The following is a 16,081-nucleotide window of genomic DNA, read 5'->3' as shown; positions in this document are numbered from 1 at the left end:
ATACAGATTAACCCCCCACCCCACAGGCTGTGTCACCAGTGTATCACAGCGCAGGAGTCACACTTGCAGCCTGGAGACGGGAACCTGAAGTGTCACCCTCTGAGCCCCCTGGCTCAGGAGCTGGGTCCGTTGCTTACCAGCTGGGGGGCCTTGGCAAGTTACCCACCATGTATCTCTCCGTGGTGGTGTGAAAATTAAATAAGGATAAAGTATCTCGTCAACAGACTGGCACGTAGCCATCCTCAGTAAATGCAAATTACCTCCTTTTCTGTCAGAACTGGCCTCTTCGCAGCAGCAAATAGGACCATGGACGCTGCCAAGACCACCACCCATTCTAGCTGGTGCCGTTCAGCAGTAGACTGGGAAGAGAGCGCTTCCCTCTCAGTATGTTCTGCGTCTGCACAGACTCCTTGGATGGGGCATTTTCCATTTTTTTCTGCTTACAAAAATATTACAGGGGAAACTTATCAAATGCATAAAACACACAGACAAGCACAAACAGGAAACTAAAAACTGGTCACGTGCTGGCCTTTCTTAACAATGAATCAAAAATATTCTCCATGTCATTGACATTTCTTCTACATCACTTTCTAACCGCTACCTAGTGCTAACCAAAGCGTGCAATCATTAATGATGTGTCAGTGGACGTTTTTATAAATCTTTGTATATATTCACAATAATTTGGGGTAAGTTCCTGGAGGTAAGGTGCTGGGTCAAAGTATGTGTGTATTTAAAAGCATGAGATTCCAGGGGCCTGGGTGTCTCATTCTTTAAGCATCTGACTTCGGTTCAGGTCATGATCTCACGGGTAACGATCTCACGGTTCATGAGTTCGAGTCCTATTTAGGGTGAACTTGAGCTCTGCTTTGGGTGAGCCCCACTTCTCTCTCTCTCTCTCACTCACTCACTCTTTATGTCTCACTCACTCTGCCCTCTCTCTCACTTGCTCTCTCTCACTCTCAAAAAAAAAAAAGTATGGAATGTGAAGTCATGTTGCCCTCCAGAAAGATCTTCTCAGTGTATATTGCCAAAACACCATTCTCATCCTCTCGGACCTGGGGAGTGATTTTAACTTCAAGTTTGTGAACTTACTGGTCAAATCGATCCTGATGGCTTACTCTCTAGCTTTCTTTTGCCTCTCATGGGACCCTCCCCCAGAACCCACGCCCACACCCGATCTTGGACACACCCCCTAAACCCAATGTTGCCAAGCTCCTGGCACCTGCCTCAGCTGCTGCCTACAAACTGAAACAAGAGCCCCCTCCGAATGTCAGAGACCTTCCACTGGGTCTCCCCCAGAGTGCTGCCTGCTAACCAGTCACCCAGCCACCTGTCCTTCACTTTCTGCCTCCGAGGTGGGAGCAGCTATGGCCTGGAGCTTGCACGGGAAAGCCCAGCTTGGGGGACTGCTCCTCTCTCTCCTTGGCTGGGTCTGCTCCTGTGTCACCACCATCCTGCCCCAGTGGAAGACTCTCAATCTGGAACTGAACGAAATGGAGACCTGGGTCATGGGGCTTTGGGAGGTCTGCGTGAATCAGGAGGAAGTTGCCGTATGCAAGGCCTTGGAGTCCTTCTTGACTCTGCCCCGGGAGCTGCAGGCATCCCGCATCCTCATGGTAGCCTCCCATGGGCTGGGCTTCCTGGGGCTCCTGCTCTCTGGCTGTGGGTCCGAATGCTTCCAGTTTCACAGGATCAGATGGGTATTTAAGAGGCGGCTTTGCCTCCTGGGAGGGACTTTGGAAGTATCAGCTTCAGCCGCTACCCTCTTTCCAGTCTCCTGGGTCGCCCACGCCACGATCCAAGACTTCTGGGATAACAGCGTCCCTGAGATCGTGCCTCGCTGGGAGTTTGGAGATGCCCTCTACCTGGGCTGGGCTGCTGGTGTTTTCCTGGCCCTTGGTGGGTTACTCCTCATCTTCTCAGCCTGTCTGGGAAAAGAAGATGTGCCCTCTCTCCGGATGGCTGGCACCACAGCCCCACCATTCTGTGCCCCAGCGGATGAATCCAATGACTCCTTGTATCTAACACCAAGACCTAGGAACCTGTTCGTCTAGGACCTGCTTCTGCCAAGGAATCTCCGGAATAAAGGAATGTCAGTAGAATCTTTTCCCTTCCTTATTCTTTACCACCCTCTCAATATTTGCCTCATTTGGGGGTGTTAGTCACCGTCCCACTTGGTAAGGATTTGACCATCATGGTGATATGGCGACCCTCATCTGAGAATGAAAAATCAAAGCAGAGTTTCTAGCAAGCATGTTTCTGATTTAGACTTTACTTGTATAATAGGCTTTTAAACTCATAATATTAATTATGTACTTGATTCATTACTAAGGAAAATATATTGCAAAATTGCCTCCATCATAGAAAATCTAGTGTCAATAGCCACCGTAGATATAAACAGAAATGCTGGAGAATATGCCCTGGCAAATGGAAAGGAATTATTGGCCCAGGAGAGCCCCTTAAAGTAGGAAGCTCCCTTGTGCTCATTTTCTGCCTCCAGTACAGGATTTGAAGGGGAGCCTCACAATACATCTTTGTGGCTTTGTAGACTCTTTTTTTTTTTTTAAATTTATTTATTTTGAGAGAGAGAGAGAGTTCACGAGCTAGGGAGTGGCAGAGAGAGAATCCTAAGCAGGCTCCACACTGTCAGTGAAGAAGCCTGATGGCGGGGCTCAAACCCACGAACTATGAGATCATGACCTGAGCCAAAGTCGGACACTTAACCGACTGACACCCCAGTTTTATAGATTCTTAATACCCCAGAGAGAAGACATATTCTTGTTTCTGCTATATTTTGGGGGGTGTGAGTGGTCAGCTCTGTATTCCCAGCGTGAAGTTAAGAAATAGTGTGAATGAGTAGTTGGGTGAACAACCATTGTGGTTTGCCCAGAACTGGGCACTTTCAGTGCTAAAGCTAGGGAAGTCCCAGGCAAACCAGGGCAAACTGATTAGCCCCACAGTGGACGTGCCCAAGATCCACCCAATGTGGGCATGTACGTGGACAGAATTATCAGCTTCTCAGCAATGTCTTCTACTTCCACTATATGCAAAATCGTGTTATAAATCCTTTAAAATGGAACCCAAATATCAGCCGAGCTACCCAGGCTGTGGCTACAAATAAAGTCCCCTTCACAACAATGACCTGAGTTACTTTGCTTTTCCCACCTGCACTGGCAGGCCCTCAGCCTGATACCCCAGCCCAGGTCTTCCTCAGGCATTCGGGCAAGTCCTCAAGGAAGAGCCTCAGGCTTACCCATACACCTTTCTCTTGGTTGAAAGCACCCTTCAGCTGTTCCTCCCACTGCCATCTGCACCCCCACCCCACCCCTGCTCCCTTACTCAGTCAAAAGAATCCATGATTCCTGCAGGAGAATAAGCAAAGGTGCTTGTTCCCTATGTCCTCAAACAGGCCACTTCCCCAAGTACCCAGGCGTGCTGGGTTGCTTGCGGACCTGAGCCCCCTCTCCCCACCACACTGGTGCTGTGCTTTGCCTGCTCAGCTCTGAGGCTGCGCTGCTTGTGCTCAGATGCCTCTCATTCTCGTTAAAATGGCCCTGGACTCTTGATAGCCGCTGCTCAAGCAAGAACACACACATACACACCCCAACACAAGTATAAACAAGTTTGCTGGCATAGCCCAGGACAGCCCTCCTCAGAAAAATAACATGGGTTCGTTGGTTTGTTTTCCTGAGGAAATGAGTCTGCCCAGGTGCAACTTCATCTCCAGCAACTTTTTATTATTTTTTTAAAATTTATTTTCAAGTTAGTTAACATACAGTGTCGTCTTGTCTTTGGGAGTAGAACCCAGTGATTCCTCTCTAACACAGGACACCCACTGCTCACTCTGAAAAGGGCCCTCCTTAATGATTGTCAGCTTTTACCTTCTTACCCAGAGTGAGGTGCTCTCTGGGAGTCATGCTTTCTCCAGAAAGTTCCTTTCCCTTCTATGCATGTCCTTGTGTGAATGTCCACTTGTTGTCCACACATCCAAATGACTCCTCGGTAAATAAATGTCTGCACATAAAAGGGCAGTTTGCACCAGTTGCATTCTGGCTTCCTATGGTTCCGATGCCGATTTCATTAACTACTCCTTCTCAGGGGTGAGGCTCCAATATCCAGGAGTTAACTTTGGATCTTCACAGGGTGGACAAGATGGACCCATCTCTTCATTCGCCCATCTGGTCATTTATTCATTCATTTAACAAATATGCACGGAGCACCTACCGTATGCTCTGCATTGTGCTGGGAACCAGGGGTAAAATGGTAAAAGACAAAATTTATCCCTGCCCCTTGTACAGGCAAATTGGAGAGACAAATATTAATGTGAAATCACTTAAATAAAGGGAAATTGTAAGCAAGACAACCCTTACAAATTTGGAAAGGCACATGCTTCTATAAGATCATGCAATAGGAGAAATTGTAACCTAGTCACAGGGGAGTCCTAGATGGATACACCAAAGAAAGGATAATTGGGTAAAATCTGAGAATGGATAGCAGTTCTGGATGGAGAGAGAAAAATGTAGAAGGCAAGCCTAGTGAGGTAGGAAGGAGCCAGACCTTGCCGAGCCTACAGGTCATATAATGGACGCCGTCTCTGTCTTCAGGACCACAGGAAGCCAACCATGTGGCCAGGAGTCGGAACTCAACCCCCAGGTGACCGCAGCTGTATGTGCTCCCCCTCCTCTAACACCTCAGGCCCCCCCCCGCCCCCGGTTTCCCGATCACACGGTTGTGTAGGGATTAAGAGTTTACAAAACACTCCCACATATCTTAGTAGTATTATTAAACACACCTTGAGAGGGTTGGTTTTTTTTTTTTGGAGATTGGGAGAGCGGATATTATTTGGTTTGCTAATGAGGAACTGAGATCCAGAAAATTTAGGCAACCTGCCGTGGCGAGTAATAGCTGGTCAGGACTTTGACCTCAGGGCAGTCTTTCTTCGCCCCATCCTGTTGCTTCCTGAAGATGGGTTGCTGGGACAATCCATCAGACCAAAGGAAAAACTAGCAATGAAGCAGAAGGAAAAACCAAAGAACTACAAGGAAAAATCTTGTCCTTTGTACTTTTGTTGAGACCTAAACACGGGGTTTTTACTGCCAGGTGGTTCACCTGTCACTGCTGGTGACTCCCAGCCTTTGTCCTAATGCCATGTGTGCAGGTGCAATGGGAGATTTGTCACCAGCATGTGATCGTGGCTTCCATTGCAAAAAGAAAAAAAAAAGGAGAGAGAGAACACAAACTAAATATTTGTTAAGAAAATATTTTGTCTTCCTAACTTCCCCTATAAAGGACACAGCAGCATGTGTTTTAATGGGGATGAGGATTGTTGATTGATTTCCAAATAGTCAACAGCATGTCACTCCCAGACAGGAATGTGGTCCATTTTTAGAGGAAGAAGATGCTTTTCCCTTAAAACTGCCTCTGTTTTCATTTACCTGCTTTATCGGGGAAATAATGAGAAATAAAAATAGAACTAATTAAGTCTTGGCTTCAACTCAGCCCTTTCTCACGTAGACTTGCAGCAAATTATCCTAACATGAAAAACACTTCTTTATTGTGGTTACACATGGAGAGGTGTGTTGTCATGTGTATCAGAAACAGCAAAGAACATCAGTCAATCAGAATTTCAAGTCAAAAGCTTTTATTATGTGCACACACTGCAAGAAAGAAACCCAGGGACTCACCAAATGTGATGTCAGAATTCGATGTGCCTCAGCGCCATCTTCTCCACCAGCCTGCCTTTGGGTCTGAGAACCTCCCCGTTAGCAGATAAGGCATTCCAGAAGGTCCCTATTAAAATACTCATCTGTTACCCTTCTGAGCCTCCAAGACTAGATCTAGAGAAAAAGTCCTAAGGAAAGCCAATTGTGGGTTAGACACAATTGGGGATGGAAGAGAAGTCAGAAATAGTTTCATGAGCTTCTGCACAGGAGATGTGTCTTAGCAGCCAGGATTAGGACAAAAAGACACTCAGAGTTAGGAAAATGTTTGTAGTCACTGCCCTCAAACATAGAACCAAAGAAGCTGGAGGTCCCTTTCCACTCTACTGATTGATGGGTTTGTTTTTTAAGCCATTCTTGCTATTTCACCCACATTTGTAGAATGTAGGTTGGACGTCTCTGTCGCTCAGAAGTTTTAACAAAGCCTCAAAGTCAAGTCCCATGGGTGCTATGTGCCCCCTGTTCTAAAGAGAGGGGCTCAATACACTGCTTCTAAGAAGGGGGCAAGCTGGCCAGCGCCACACTCAACAGCCTACATAAGTGAAGCACAGATGGATTCTTGGATGGAAACTGCTAACAGTTGGGTGGTGATGTTCTCAACCCCTCCGTGTGAGAACAGGGTGGAGATGGACCTCAGGAGGACCGCGCAGAGATGGGAGTCTAGCAGGGCAGACAGAATCCGAAACACTCCCAACCCACTCCTGCTAAGCTCCCTGGGCCTACGCCTGCCGCCCTCAGCATGATGCCGAAGAAAGTTCTCGAGAAAACCAGACCTGTGTTGCAGAAGCACAGAGAAGGGTGCCTGGTCCCCAGTGAGGCGGTCTGAAACAGCAGCCTGGCTGGAGTGGGGCATGACGGCAGCAGCCGCACTTGGCCTTTGTGGGGTGGGGTGGTGAGCTTTCCACGGCCCAAGTGGACTCAGGGGAAGTAGTCTGGGTGACACTGTCCCAGAGCACTGCTGGGAGGGGTGAATGACTTAACCAAGAGCTTAAAAGTCTGTAAGAGAAAAGTCCAAAAGCCACATCAAAGGACAGTGCAGAGGTTTTCTACAGGGTTGTCTGGAGAACACATAAGATACCTCACACAAGAGCTAATAATTGCATTCCTGACCTAACAAAGGGCATTTGAGAACCGAGAGAGTATTACAAAGTCTCCCCCTGCCCCCAGGCTCTAGCAGAGCCAGGAGTTGACCACAGAGGAGAAGCGCTCAAAAAACGAATGACCGAACTGGTCTAGATTGGTCCAGACTCTGCAGTACATGCAAATCTTTGTTTTAATGCTTCCACGTGACAGTCCAGCTCTGCCATCTTCCTGGGATGCTGTCGGGGCAGGAAAAAGGGATCTGTAGTATCATACTGGATGCTGCCCTCAGAAACAAAAAGAAAACTATTGACTCCTTGTACCTTATCAAGCTCAAGCCTTTCGATAACACGATTAAAGAGGAAAATGTATCTAAAACAGGAGAAGCATCAGGTAAGAAGATGCTGTGATGTTTCTATCCGGCATGTGCTCTGATTCCTTCAGCATTTCTCTCTGCCAGTCAGACTGGCCAATATGAACACTTCCACTTGCCAGAGACCCACAGCCCTCTGGATATTTACCGGTGCTCCAGTTATTTAGAACCGAGCTGTGAACCCTGCACAGGTCAGGCCAGCCCTTGAAATTCTCATCCCACGACAAGTTTCCCCATGAAAACTGCACCGAGGGCTCTGCTCACGCTGAGTCATTGCTACATCTGTTTTGTCCTTGACTCTTAAAACACTAAGTACGAGGTAAGTATTTTCCTGTTTCACAGACCAGGAAAACATGTTCAGCCAGTATTTGAACTCAGGTGTGGCAGATTCCAGCGTCAGTATTCTTTCCATATCTTCTTAGAAGAGACACTGATTCAGCAATGATTTGTGAGTCAGGAAAGCTGGAGACCCGGTCAACCCATGGAGGAGATCGGGCTGTCCCTTACGCAGGGACAGTCAGGATGACGTAGTGGAATGACCATGCTACTTTCAGGTCATCACTGGGAATTCTGTCCTGACTATTGAAATCTGAATGCTAACTCACAAAGACCGACTTTGGCATGCAGAGACACGTCTAGCCCACCATCAGGACTCTAGACAGAAAACAGGCCACCCTTCCGTGTCTGTGCTTTAGCAATGGGGCTAGCATACGTTTAATCTTGAAGACTCACTACTGGTGGTTCCTGGGCACCACTTTCATGCCAACGCCTACATTCTTTGGGAGGTCTAGCCTCTGTTTCTACTTCCAAGTTAATATTCCTATTCATTGCTTATCATCAGTTTCTCATCCACCTGATGAAACAGGAGCAATCAGGCTTATGATCTTCTCTTTGAGAAGGGGAGCGGCCAGGTGTCTTCCCTGGAAGACCATTCCCCTGCCTATCAATGGTCCACGGGAGGTTGAGGGGTCACCATAAGCAGCCAACAAGCTGGTGGGCAGTACAGCAAGCCAGAGTGCTGAGATGACGAAGACATGGAAAAGGTCCCAAAAATCTCTCTTAAGCCAGTTCTGCTCTTGCCTTGCAGTATATTAATAGTTCGGTTTACTGTCCAACAACTTAGAAAGAATGTGGAAAACTTTTTCAAGGTTCAGAAAAAAGTACTGTAATGACCAAATAGCTGAGAAGTTGAGCCTATGAGCAAACTTTAGGGAACTGGTGTGTTTATGGGAATTAAAAGGAAGGTGAATTATAAGAAACGTATTTTTCGATATCTCTGTCAAAGTTGAGTTCAACCTGAGGAATGTGCAACATGAGGAATGCCAAAATACATTCATCCAGAAAACATGAAATCCTGTGAACTCTCACTGAAGGAGGTTCTAGAACCTAATTTTGTAAGGCCCAAGAATTTGGGGTGTGGGAGAGACCATAAAAGCCACTTCCTTAGCAGGCACAGATGTTCTCTGAAGGAGAGACTCTCAGGTGTGCCTGTACATCAGAATCACCTGTGATGCCCTTCTAAGCACGAGCAATGGGTACCAGCCCAAATCTCACAAGTCAGGATCTGCAGGGTTGAAGGTCAGCTGCTGTTGTTTTAATGTGACACGGCAGACCCTGGACTGGCAGCCAAGGTTAAGAATCACTGCTGAAGAGCTTTGCATTTANGCCCCATGAAAGAGAAACTTAAACCAAAGCAAAATACAGTTCCTTGAAAAAGACCTAATTAATAACCCCCTGAAAATACTAACCATCGAAAAGACCCAATAAACCCCTAAAAATACTAACCAGAAAAAAAATACATGTCACCCAGCTTCAGCATCACTAGAACATCAGAGATCCGAGGGAAGGAGGGAGGGAGGGAAGGAGGAAGGAAGGAAGTAAAGAAAGGAAGGAAGGGAAGGAAGGAAGGGAAGGAAGAAAGGAAGGAAAGAAAAAGGGAAAGAAAGGAAGGGAGGAAGGAAAATCATAAGGTATTACGAACTCTCTGCCAGTAAAATTTAAATTTTAGTTGAAATGGGACAAATTTCCAATAATTTTCCAAAATGCACACAAGAGGAAGTAACCCAAAAAATCCAAAATGCTGTATGAAACAGACTGCTTTACCATAATGAAAAGCACACCTAATAGAAACACATAATTCTAAGCTCAGATGATCTCAGATGAGAGAACATGTCCCAATTCATTCAATAAGGCCAGAATAATCTCGATACTAAAACCCTGACAAGAATGTAATAAGAAAAGTAAAGGCCAATCTCTCTATGAACATACATGCAAAAATCCTAAACAAAATATGACAAATTCCACATACACATAAAAATACGGTCCATGTCTTCTGGCAACACACGGTTTGTTGAACATTTAAAATGAGTCAAGGTAATTCACACATGAACAGAATAAAGGAAAAGACCCATGTAATCATTCCAATAGATGTAGGAAAAAAGCACTGGATACATTTCAACATCCATTCACAATTTTTTCTTAAAAACTCTTTGCAAAACAGGAATAGAGGACTCTTTCTTTATCTAATAAATGGAATTTGTAAAAAGCCTACAGCATACTTATTGATGAAATATTGCAAACTTTCTCCCCTGATATTGGGGACAAAGATGCCCATTATCACTTCTATTCAGCATTGTTTGTACCAAAGGTCTTAGTAAGTGTGATCAGGCAAGAAAAATAAATGTTGCAAGGATTTGAAATAAAGAAATAAAAGCCACCAGGGGCGCCTGGGTGGCTTAGTCGGTTAAGCATCCGACTTTCGCTTAGGTCATGATCTCGCGGTTCGTGGGTTCAAGCCCCGCGTCGGGCTCTGTGCTGACTGCCAGCTCAGAGCCTGGAGCCTGTTTCAGTCTGTGACTCCCTCTCTCTCTGACCCTCCCCTGCTCACGCTGTCTCTCTCTCCTAGAAATAAATTAAAAAAAAAAAAAACATTAAAAAAGAAATAAAAGCCACCATACACAGATAACATAATTGTGCGTAGAAAAAAAACTTAAAAAAAAAACTGATTAACTATTAGAATTAGTAAGTTAACTTATTAATGTCATTGGATACAGAGTTGATATAAAAACATCAATTTCTTTCTCAAATTTGAGTGTCATCCTTGTGCAGAGGCCGTGCTAATCTCTGTATCGTTCCAATTTTAGTATATGTGCTGCTGAAGCAAGCACAAAAACATGAATTTGTTTCTAGATACCAGCAACAAAACAATTAAAATGTAATTCCAAAAATGACAACACTTAAAATAGCTTGAAAAACATCAAAGATCTAGGAATCAATTTACAGAAGTTATGGAAGAAGTTTATTCAGATATTAAAGAAAACCTACATAATCAGGAAATATACAATGTTCATAGATCAGAAGATGTCAATTCTCTCCAAATTATCTAAAGTCACTGTAAACCTAATCAAAATCCCTGGAAATATGCATGTGTGAAACTGATAAACTGATTCTAAAACGTATATGGCAATACAAAAGATTAAGAATAGATAAGATGATCTTGGGGATGTTCAAAACTGGATGATTTATTTTATTGGAAATCAAGATTCATAAAGCTGTATAATTAAGACAGTGTTATACTGGTATGAGTAATGGAACCAATGGAACAGGTAAAAAGAACCCAGAAACAGACCCCTACATAGACCTCTGATTTATGACAAAGGCACAGTACTGGGAAAAAGACAGTGAAAGGTGCTGGGGTCAGTCAGATAAATGCGAAAGGTCAAACAGCAAAACTTCTGGGAGATGACACAGAATGTCTTCATGACCTTGAGTAAAGATTTCCTCAACAGGGCACAATCAGCTTAACTCACTGTGAAGGGAAAGACCAGTAAATTGGACGATGTTAACATTATAAAAATTTGTTTTCATCAAGCCATCAGGAACGAAAAGCCAGAATGGCAGAAAATATATGCAATGCATATAAGAAGTTTCCATAACTAGGTATTTTTTACAACTCTTACAAATCAGTATGTAGCAAGACAGTAAATCCAACAAAAGAAGGAAGCAAAAGACTTAACTAGGTATTTCATAAAATAGCCAAAGGCCAATAAGCAGGTAGAGAGATGCTCCATGCCGTTAGTCTGCAAAGAGCAAATTAAAAAAGTATTATACATCTACCATAAGGTCTAAAATTAAAAATACCGACAAAACCAAATCTTGACAAGGATACGTGACAGCTGGAGCTCATCAAAGGCCGGTGGGAGTTTCAGTTGGCATAATGGCTTTGGAAAACTCTGGGGCAGTGCCTAATAAAGACGGAGCCATCCCTGTGACCCTTTGTGACCCATATGCCCTGTGGCCCAGTAATTCCACTCACAGTTCCATACCAACAGAAATGTATTCATGTGTGCGCTGAAATTACATGCACATGCATGCTCCTGGCAGTGTCACGGAGAGTAGCCAAAACTGGAAACAAAAATGACAGCAGAATAAATTGTGAGACAGGGTCAGACAAAGAAATACAGTAAACCAAGCAATGAAAATGGATAAACTATAGCTACAATGAATTGTTCCTTCTACCCCACCTCACTCTACCCCAGCCCTTCATTCAGTCCCTGCCTCTGGTTCATTTATTATTTCAACTGTTCTGTGTATGGACTTCATGCTTCTCTCTTGAAGCAAGTAGGATAAAAATGAGTTTATATGCCTTATAGTTCTTAAAGGAGCTAACAAACACAAAGAAAGGAGGGTCACAATTCCAGCTAGCCACAGAAAGCCAAAACACAGTCCCAAGGGAATTTATGGTGAGGACAAGTACCCTGATCAAATCTTTGGATCATTTTAGGTAGGGTCAAGTATGTTTCTGTCCACCTTCCTGGCCCTTGTGCTGCTTTTCCACAATCCTTTAAATGTGTAAAAACGTCTTAGCCTGAGGCAGTTTGTGGACCCCTTAAGAAACCAGGCTACATACCTAAAGCACCCAGCAAAAGTGAGTTAAAAGACATTACTCCTCAGCACCCCACCGGGTGGTCTGACTGGCTCCAAATGACAGAAAGTACCTCACACCGCACATACAAATGCCCATCTGTTCCTGTCTTGGTCAACTATAGATTCCCAAGAGCTGACCAGGAGGTAGCAAATGCGGGAAGGTACAAAGCAAAAGATTTTATAAGACTGCCAAGGACAGATGAGCAGTTGTCCAAAGCACAGGCTATGAAGTGAGCCTGCCCAAGTTGGTGCCCTGGCTCCGCTGCCTAAAACTTCTATGACCTTGGACACACCAGTCCCCATCATCATTCCAGGGCCATTAAAGCAAGTGAAATAACAACTGTGCACAGTACTCAGTGATGACAGACATTAAAAAGTGAACAGCAAATGGTGGCACCCAGAATTTTAAACAGTGAAACAAATCAAAGGGTAGGAAAACGGAGCAATTTCCCATGAAACCATGATCTTCGCAGTGAGCTTTGAAACACAAATGCAGCTCTGAAATTCTATAAAGGACTGCCTCCCATTAATTTAGTCAAAAGGTGGGGCGCCTGGGTGGCTTAGTCGGTTAAGCGTCCGACTTTCGCTTAGGTCATGATCTCGCGGTTCGTGGGTTCGAGCCCCGCGTCGGGCTCTGTGCTGACTGTCAGCTCAGAGCCTGGAGCCTGTTTCAGTCTGTGACTCCCTCTCTCTCTGACCCTCCCCTGCTCACGCTGTCTCTCTCTCTCTCTATCCGAGAAATAAAAAAAAAAAATTTTTAAAAAAAATTTAGTCAAAAGGTAAGAAGGTCGGTTTTAAGAGAATTTTTTTGCCTTCTAAATTCAAGGGATTACAAAGTAGGTCCACTTACGGAGGGTGCAGGACACCAGGGCACCACTAGGTGGTGCTCAAGAACCGTTGTCGCCCGCTCTCACTCCTCCCCCGTCAAGATTCTCAACCCTTTTATCTACTTTTTTTTGTCTTTTAAAGAAGAAAAACTGTAACATGATAAACGCTCACAGAGTCCAGCCGACTTCCAGAAAATGTGTGCTTAAATGAAGGCCATCCTGGACACCGAAGGTACCACGACACTTTTATTGCACATTTATAAAATCTGCATAGTTGTATCGAGAGTTCTTCCCACCCACTATTCCTTCTTTAATGTTAAAATTTGGTTAGAACACAATGTCCAATCTGGAGCCTTTTAAAAATGGTCAACAGGGGATATTTCTCTCTCTACATATACATACATATATATAGATTTTTTTTTTCTTTTTACAAACCCTCATCCCTTAAATTTTCAGAGCAAAAAAGGGGAGGGGCATCCAAGCGTTCTCAGCCGGCAGCGGCCTCAGGCACCTGCCGCTGCCGTTCTGCGGGTGCAGGAAGGTTCTACTGAAACCCCAGCACTCTCCTGTCTTAGTCACGGTTCCCAGCGCCGTTCCGTCCACGGCCCTTACTGCTTTCCTTTCCTTCACTCGGGACTGAGTGTGAGGTTTTCTGGTTTATTTAAAAAATAGAAAATGAGAGAGAGAGATAGGGAGAAGAAAGGAAAGGCAGCTTTCTTCCGACTTTGCAGCACTTGCTGCCACGTGCCCTTGGATTTCTACCCACACGTGAAGGGCGGCAGCTCGTCAGCAAACCATTTTGTCATCTCCTGTCAAGAGACAGGCGAGGTTTAGAGTTCTCATCTCTTGCCATGAAGAACTTTGAAATGTCACCTGCATTTGATAAAATAACTAGTAGCTGTTCGTCTGGCTCAGGTTCTGATGGATCGCCCTTCTATTCCACTGTCAAAAATATTTAGGCCTGCGGGATCATTTTAAAAGCGGCAAGAGACTCACAAAAAAAGCTGGAGCCCTGCGAGCACATTCACGTAGGTACAAAAGGCATTTCAGGTCTTGTCACGTAATTCGATACCTTAATACAATGGTTCTTGTCTTTTGTGATGAAACTGCTTTAATGATTCTGTACCTAAAAAGTGCAATTTTATTTTCAATCCTTCTTTACACGCAGAGAATGGCCGGGGGCTGGGTCTGAAGCTTACTTTCCCACCTAATCCCTTCCCCAGGGAAAACACTGACGACAGACTTCTGTGCGACAGGCAGGCAGCGCTGGACCACAGTGGGCCTTGGACGTGCGGGGCCTACTTCACCGTCACGGCTGAAACCCCCTGAATGGACTCCATGACGGCTGCAAATCGGCTACAAAGGTCATAGGGAGAGTTGGGTCGAATAGTTGGAGGCTCCTTCAAGACAATGATTTCTGCAGAAGGATCGAGAAGCCTGGGTAGAAACTCCCCTAAGCACAGCTGCAGATTTTCTGTGGAGGGAAAGTGGAGGGTTACATGTACAGCCAAACAGGTCTCTGGGTAAAAACTAGTCAGGTCTGCAACCATATGGGAAGGCCTTCCACAGAGCCCTTCATCACCCAACCTCAAAGGTCACAGCACTGTGCTGGCCAGCCAACGACACGTGACAATTCCTCCAGGCTGAACCAGGAGCAAAGTATGCCAGCAGTTACGTCACTGCTTTAAGCCGTATGATGTGTGGCAGGATAACACAAATTATTCACTTCACTGGCAGGCCTTCTAATCTACCATCCTTCTAAAATTTGAGAAACTGGATAGGATACTCTATGCCGTAAATATAACGGTGTATTTTCTTTCAATGATTAGAGCATAGCAGTGTGTACACATGGCATTAAGTAAAGCCATCTATCCCACGCAGTGTAAAGAAAAACTCAAGACATTGAAAGGAATTTCGTATTAATACTGTAAATGTAAACACTCTAACAAGTCAATAGAATATCTTTATATCAGTGAGAAATGAACGAAGAAACTTTCTATTAGAGTATATACCAACTTTGTAAGTCTATCAAACTCACCTAAAAATGACTAGTTTTAAGCTCCCCTCTCCAAAATGCTTTGGACAAGTAGGGCTACTGCATTTACTACCTTATTAATCTTGAGGGCGTCACAGTTAATAACGGGTGTTCCATCCTGCAACTTCAGGTCACACGGAAACGGGGTTTTGGCACGGGACCAGGTAATCAAACTGCATAAACGGATTTTGATTTTTTAAACTATAAAACTGGAGTTCAGATTTTGACACATGAAAAACTAACAAAAGTCTGACATTCCTGGAGAGGAGGAATTCTTTTCAAAGAGGACTCATGGGCTGGTTGTGAAGCCTTCAGCGGCCTCGGACGAGGGGAGGGGAGGCTGAGTGGGACAGAGGCCTAGGACCCTATCCCATTTCAGTAGGGCAGAGCCACTTTGAACCAACTTCCATGCTTCAATAATCCTTTAAAAAGGTTTGATAACCAGTGCTATTGAGTAAGAATATTGTAATTTCTAAGTCTCAAGAGTCTTTGACATTATTACAAGTGAGGGGCGCCTGGGTGGCTCAGCTGGTTCAGTGTCTGACTCTTGATTTCTGCTCAGGTCATGATCTCACAGTTTTGGGAGTTCAAGCCCTGCATGGGGCTCTGTGCTGACAGCAAGAAGCTTGCTTGAGAGTCTCCCTCTCTTCTCTGCCCCACCCCACTTGTACTCTCTCTGTCTCTCTCAAAATATATAAATAAATCTTATAAAAGAAGAAGAAAGGAATTATTGCAAGTGCTAACAACATACCCGCGATATCCTGTCCAAGGTAAGAGCACCAGTGGTTTCTCATGATCTCAATGGCATGCAGGTCGTCCTTGGAGATGTCATTATTAATGATAAGGTGAATGCAGGGAATGATTAACTCATTCATCACATTAATGCCCTCTGTTACAGAGTGGTCATCGTTTGTTTCAAAGAGAGAAGCTGCCTTGGCATTCAGCTCCTACAGATAAAAGGCAGAGTGGGGGAAAAAGTCTGAAAAAGATAAATACCTACTTTAGAAGAGCCTAAACAAGCAGTTCCCAAACTTTACTGCATATTGGAATTGCCTGGAAATCTTGAAAAGCTACTGATGCCCTGTCTCAGACATGCTGATCTGACTGGTATGCAGGTGAC

At 44.7% G+C, this 16,081-nt stretch overlaps 2 protein-coding genes and 1 non-coding gene across 7 annotated transcripts in view; 1 reads left to right on the top strand and 2 right to left on the bottom strand.

Annotated features, from left to right (window-relative positions):
• The first annotated feature begins 1,367 nt into the window (after positions 1–1,367).
• On the top strand, positions 1,368–2,054 carry CLDN25 (claudin 25). Its single transcript, XM_077780592.1, has one exon. It carries the CDS (start codon positions 1,368–1,370, stop codon positions 2,052–2,054), a length of 687 nt encoding a protein of 228 aa, XP_077636718.1.
• An 8,182-nt stretch (positions 2,055–10,236) lies between these two features.
• On the bottom strand, positions 10,237–10,340 carry LOC144245156 (U6 spliceosomal RNA). Its single transcript, XR_013339176.1, has one exon. It is a non-coding gene; the product is annotated as a U6 spliceosomal RNA (small nuclear RNA).
• Positions 10,341–13,159: 2,819 nt separating this feature from the next.
• The window catches only part of USP28 (ubiquitin specific peptidase 28), a 44,220-nt gene continuing 41,298 nt past the window's right edge, over positions 13,160–16,081 (bottom strand). For all 5 annotated transcript variants that reach the window (XM_077780493.1, XM_077780495.1, XM_077780494.1 and 2 more), the window contains 2 exons: positions 15,713–15,908; positions 13,160–14,400 (listed from right to left, as the gene is read on the bottom strand). In XM_077780493.1, the coding sequence (XP_077636619.1) occupies positions 14,225–14,400; positions 15,713–15,908 (372 nt within the window). In that variant the 3' untranslated portion in view covers positions 13,160–14,224. The remainder of the gene's footprint in view (positions 14,401–15,712; positions 15,909–16,081) is intronic.

The sequence above is a fragment of the Crocuta crocuta genome, unplaced genomic scaffold (genome assembly GCF_008692635.1).
Source record: "Crocuta crocuta isolate KB4526 unplaced genomic scaffold, BGI_CrCroc_1.0 scaffold374, whole genome shotgun sequence".
Classification (NCBI taxonomy): Eukaryota; Metazoa; Chordata; class Mammalia; order Carnivora; family Hyaenidae; genus Crocuta; species Crocuta crocuta.
Note: the sequence above shows the minus strand (reverse complement) of the source record. Positions and strands in the feature narration are given on the sequence as shown.

Excerpts from the sequence above, each read along its gene's own strand:
- CLDN25 (XM_077780592.1), top strand. The coding sequence starts at position 1,368 with ATGGCCTGGAGCTTGCACGGGAAAGCCCAGCTTGGGGGACTGCTCCTC.